General features: G+C 49.6%; 1 protein-coding gene across 1 annotated transcript; it reads right to left on the bottom strand.

The window, feature by feature from the left end:
* Positions 1-3,711: 3,711 nt before the first annotated feature.
* LOC147963594 (uncharacterized) lies at positions 3,712-5,421 on the bottom strand. Its single transcript, XM_087529632.1, has one exon. It carries the CDS (start codon positions 5,419-5,421, stop codon positions 3,712-3,714), a length of 1,710 nt encoding a protein of 569 aa, XP_087385758.1.
* Between the last annotated feature and the right edge of the window lie 270 nt (positions 5,422-5,691).

Here is a 5,691-nt window from a genome sequence, read left to right on the forward strand (position 1 = left end):
TTCGCCGGCGACGAGGTTCGCGGCGGAGGAGCTTCGGGCGTCGACGGCTCCGGCTGTTTTCGGCTGCAAAAGAGGCAAGGAAGAAGGGGGAAATGGTCAGGGGTGCTCGGGGCTTCCAGACCGAGGCAGAGGAGGAGCAGGGGAGGCCTGTACCGTGGGATCGACGGCGACCCGAGGCGGCGGAGCTCGAGCTTGATCTCGAGCTCGGGCTCGTCTGGAGAGGGGTGAGTGGTGTAGGGGGTGTTTAGGGGAGTGAGAGAGCGAGTGGTGAGGAGAGGGGGGCTCGGGGAGGCCTTTAAGTAGGCGAGCCACGGCTCACCGTAGACCCGTGCGCCGGTGAGGTCCTGCTCATTGCCACAGGGCTCGGGAGGAGCTGGCGCCGTGTCTGGGGTGTTCCTGGGCGTGGACTACGCCGAGGGGAGCTAAGGGAGAGAGCGGGGAGGGGTCAGAGATGCGCGCGTGTGAGCCGCACCATTGGCGCGCTTGGGCGGCCTCTGTTTGCTAGCGCGGAGGCGCGGGGAGGAGGAGAGAGGAAGGGGACAGCGCCGTGGTGTGTTGCAGACGTCGAGGCGCATCGTCGGGCGCGCTGGGGAGGCCCGAGGTGGCCGGAGGCGGTTGGAAGGGGGCGGCTACAGTGCGGGAGCGCACTGTAGCGCGCTCCAAAGCGCCCAAATGGCATGCCATGGCATAAAAAAGGGGAAGTGGGCACGGCCACTTGTGTCCAGTAGTGCTAGGGAGTAGTAAAGAAAGGGGAGGAAGCATTGGACGCCATGGATGGCCACTGGAGTGAGGAGGGAGGTGAGGAAGAGGGGTACAGGGGCTGTCCAGAGGGGTAAATGAAGTGGTTTCACCCCTCCATCATTGAGCTGAGGTGCAGCCATTGTTACTGGAGGTAGAGGAGGTCTAGGAGGGGCTGTGGTAAAAAGTTGAGCTCAAGGAGAATAGTTTTAGTGGTCAAAATGGTGTTTTTGGAAAAATGGCAGAAGGTGTTTGTTGTTGGTTTGGGAAATAAAATGAACTCCAATAGCCATGATACTTAACAGGATGGAATGACACTTAGAATTAGGGTGTGCCACCAAATTTGAGCTTATTTGGGAAAAGTTGCCAGTGTAACTTTGGTAAACCCTAGAAATCAACAGAAATGGGTTTTCCAAGATCTAGTCATGCAAATCCATTCTCCTTGATGCACCACTTGGTTTAGTGTCATCATTTGGGGATTTGGACATGCTCACAAAAGTTGAGGTCAAGGAGAGAAAGTTGGTAGTACAAACTTGCTCAAATTAGGTTCTGAACACAAAGGGTTATGGGGCATTTTGGTGGACCAAAATGACCTTGATTGAAGTGAGGCTTTGCAAGATCATCACAATATGAATTTGTGACTTGCCGGATTTTTCTTGGATTTTTATAGAAATATTTCCTGTAGAAATATTTCAAATCCTTGAAATGAGCAGAAATGGTTTTGGGAGGTTTTGTCCAATATTTTGAACATGACCATGTGTTGAAACTCTTATATATGGGAAATATATGCCCACTAAGTTTCCCTGATTTTTGTCAAATATTTTTGAATCAATAAAATAATTTTTCCCTATTAAAGACCATTTCTGTCCTTAAGAAAAATCCTTTAAATAAAATAGGAAAATAACTTTTAAAATTATATTTTTGGGTTTTATGGGAATCCTATATCTAATAGGTTTCAAATATACCTTTTGAAATATTTTTCATACCCCAAATCAGGTACTTGCAGTGCAAACCTCAATCCAGGGGTTTTTGGAAAACTAATTTCTGAAAAATACTTTTTGGCCAAATTATTTTTGTAAGAAAATACTATATTGCTCTATACACATGGCATGATCATTGGGCAGAAGTTTGGGGCAAGGAGATGAAGTATAGAAGGTGGAGTTGTGTTGACTTTAAAGAGCACTTGAAAACACAGAGAGAAAACCAACTCCAAATAAAAGCCAAATAATGCAAAAAAATTGTTGGTCCAAATTTTCATGCTTTAATAATGCAAATGAAGTGTTACAAAATGCAGGGTGTGACAGACCTACCCCCCTTACAAGAATCTCGTCCTCGAGATTCCTAAACTAGGCTTTAAAGAGATATGGAAACTCGGATCTAAGGTAGTCTTCACGTTCCCAGGTTGCTTCTGCTTCAGTGTGGTTGCTCCACTGGACCTTGAGGTACTTGATCGTGCGGCTTCGAGTGCATCACTCAGCCTCATCCAAAATGCAGATGGGTCTCTCGCGGTAGGTCAAATTGGGCTGAAGGTCAATGGCTTGGTGATTGACGTCCTTGTAAAGATCAGGTTTGTCTGGAACTTGGAGACACTTCCGGAGTTGTGACACGTGGAATACGTTGTGCACATCGGATAGATCAGGTGGCAGTTCCAACTGGTAAGCCACTTCTCCACGTCGTGCGGTGATCTCGAAGGGGCCGATAAATCTTGGTGCGATCTTTCCCTTAACGTGGAAACGCTTGGTTCCCTTAAGAGGAGTTACTCGCAGGTATACATGGTCTCTGACTTGGAAGTCTACTTGCCGGCGACGAGTGTCGGCATAGCTCTTTTGCCTGGACTTAGCGGTCTTCAGTTGCTCTCTGACTAGCTGAACTTGCTCTTCTGCTTCACGGAGGATATCGGGCCCAAACACTAGTCCTTCTCCGGTTTCTGACCAATTGAGGGGTGTGCGGCACTTCCGGCCATACAATACCTCAAATGGTGCCATCTGGAGGCTTGACTAATAACTGTTGTAGGAGAACTCGGCAAAAGGGAGGCAATCTTCCCACCTACCTCCATATGCTAAGACACAGGCTCGGAGCATGTCTTCGAGTATCTGATTCACTCGTTCTGTCTGACCTCCGGTCTGTGGGTGGAAAGCAGTGCTGAAGGACAACTTGGTCCCCATGGCCTCTTGGAACTTCTTCCAGAACCTTGAGGTAAACTGGGTTCCTCGATCTGACACAATCTCCTTGGGAACACCATGAAGGCTTACGATTCTGTTGATGTATAGAGTCGCTAGCTGGTTGCCATCATAGGTAGTCTTCACAGGAATGAAATGGGCTACTTTAGTCAAATGATCGACTATGACCCAGATGGAGTCATGTCCCTTGTTTGACCTAGGTAGTCCAGTGATGAAATCCATTCCGACTTTATCCCATTTCCACTCGGGAACCTTGAGTGGTTGGAGCAATCCAGCAGGTCGCTGATATTCAGCTTTGACCCTTTGGCATACATCACACTTTGCAACATAGGTGGCAATCTCCCTTTTCATGCCATGCCACCAGAATCTTTCCTTCAGGTCTTGATACATCTTGGTTCCTCCGGGGTGGATGGAATACGGGGTGTCATGAGCTTCTTGCAAGATCAACTTCTTGAGCTCAATCTTGTTGGGTACGCAAATGCGATTCCCAAACCACACGATTCCTTGCTCATCCTCTGAGAATCCTGGGGTCTGATTTTCAGCTGGTAGTACCCAGATCTGAGATCAATCTTGGAGAACACCTTGGCCCCATTGAGTTGATCAAACAGATCTTCAATCTTGGGAAGTGGATGCTTGTTCTTGATTGTAACTTCATTGAGGGAGCGGTAGTCAATGCATAAGCGGATGGTACCGTCCTTCTTTGCCACAAACAGAACAGGTGATCCCCAAGGGGAGGCACTAGGGCGGATAAATCCCTTCCTCAACTGCTCTTCTAGTTGCTTCTTCAATTCTGCTAACTCTTCCGATCCCATTCTATAAGGCTTCTTATAGATGGGTCCCGCTCCGGGTATGAGTTCGAGATGAACTCAATGTCTCGGTCAGGAGGCATTCCCGGTAGCTCATCAGGAAAGACATCGGGGTATTCGCATACTACCGGCACTTGCTGCAATCCAACTTCTAACAGAGAGTTGACTTGGTTGGCTTGAGCAAAGGAGGGGTTGGAGGCAACCTTAACTTTGACTCCTTGGTCATTGGTAACAGTGACGGTCCGGTTGGCACAATCTAACAAGCCTTGGTGCTTGATGAGCCAATCCATTCCTAAGATCACATCCAAGCCTTGCGATCTTAAGATGATAAGGTCTGCTTGGAAGTCTACCCCATTAATGACAATCCCGACTCCTTTACATCCTATCTTGGCTCTCATCTCTGCTCCGGGGGTTTGTACCACCATAGGGTTATTCAGGGGTGTAGGGGTCATGCCACTTTTTAATGCAAACTTTTGGGTGACAAATGAATGTGTGGCTCCAGAATCAAACAAGACAGTTGTAGGTGCTGAGTTGACAAGGAACGTACCCAGCACGACGTCCGGGTCTTCCTGGGCTTCTTCTGGAATGACATGATTCACACGACCCTTGCCGTTGTTGGGCAGGTTGCGGGGAGCTTGGTTCCTTGGTGGCATTCCACGGCCTTGTCCTGGGTTCTGCGCATTGGGGCGCGGGGCGTCGGGCTTCTTGTTGGGGTAATACTTGGAGTAGTGTCCTGCTTGACCACATCCGAAGCAAGTGACTTGATTGGGGTTGCTGCTCTTGTCGGCATTGTTATTGGGGTTGTTGTAAGCTGGCCTGGGGTTGGCACACTGCTGAGGTGGATAGTTGGTGTGGGGTGCAGGAGCTCTAGGCTGCTGATAGGTTGGCTTGACCGGGGCTGGCTGCCACGGGCGAGGCTTCTGGTTGCTGGAGCTACGGGTATCATCCAAAGCACGTCGCTTGTCCTCAAGCATGAGTGCCTTGTTCACCAGATCAGGAAAGGTCGGGCAGTCACACACAACAAGCGAGTACTGCAGAGTCTGGTTAAGGCCTTCCATGAAGCGCTCCCTTTTGGTAGCATCAGTGCCGACATCTTCAGGGGCATACCTTGAGAGAACACTGAACTTCTGCATGTACTCCTTGACAGTGCTACTACCTTGCTTCAGGGCTCGGAACTCACGCTTCTTGATGGCCATGATTCCGGAGGGAATGTGGGCCTTGCGGAATTCTGCCCTGAAGTCATTCCAAGTGATGTTTCGCTCAACATGCATGGCCTTGAATCCATCCCACCAAGCTCTAGCAGTTCCCCCGAGACAGTGAGCAGCATATGCCACCTTCTCACGGTCCTCAGTGCATCCGACTAGTTCCAATAGATCCTCAATGGTGCGGACCCAGTCGTCTGCATCCAGGGGTTCAACAGTCTCGATGAAGGTGGGTGGTGCATTCTTCTTGAACTCCACCAACGTGGAACGTCCAATGCCGTTTCCCACCGGCTGGCGATTGACAGCTTGAGCAATCATCTGGAGGGCTGCAGTGTTGGCTTGGCGTTCCTCTCGGAAGGCTTGGAGAAGCTGAGCCATGTCCATGCTTGGAGGTGGTGGCAGTGGTGGAGTTTGTCCTTGGGTTTGGTCCTGACTGGCTCCTTCTCCGGCTTCTTGCTGCTGGGTGGAGGTACCAGTACGAGTTACAACAGGCATCCTGTTGGAGCGGTCAAGGTCTCATGATTGGGAAAGATGGGGAAAGCAATATAGATGGGACGCCTAGTAAGGGGGTTGGTATGACACTAATTGTTTTCATGCAAGGGCCAAAAGGCCAAACACATTCATTAAAATCCAAATGGGTGATGTAGTCGCTTACAAGTTCCCGAAGGAAAGTACGACGTCCATCAAACACATCAAAAGCAAACACAATACTACATGGTTTCATATGAACCATTAGAAGGACTCGACTTCGCATAGGGGTACACG

Source organism: Triticum urartu, chromosome 6A (genome assembly GCF_056163025.1).
Source record: "Triticum urartu cultivar PI428250 chromosome 6A, HENAU_Tu73, whole genome shotgun sequence".
Classification (NCBI taxonomy): Eukaryota; Viridiplantae; Streptophyta; class Magnoliopsida; order Poales; family Poaceae; genus Triticum; species Triticum urartu.

Excerpts from the sequence above, each read along its gene's own strand:
- LOC147963594 (XM_087529632.1), bottom strand. The coding sequence starts at position 5,421 with ATGCCTGTTGTAACTCGTACTGGTACCTCCACCCAGCAGCAAGAAGCC.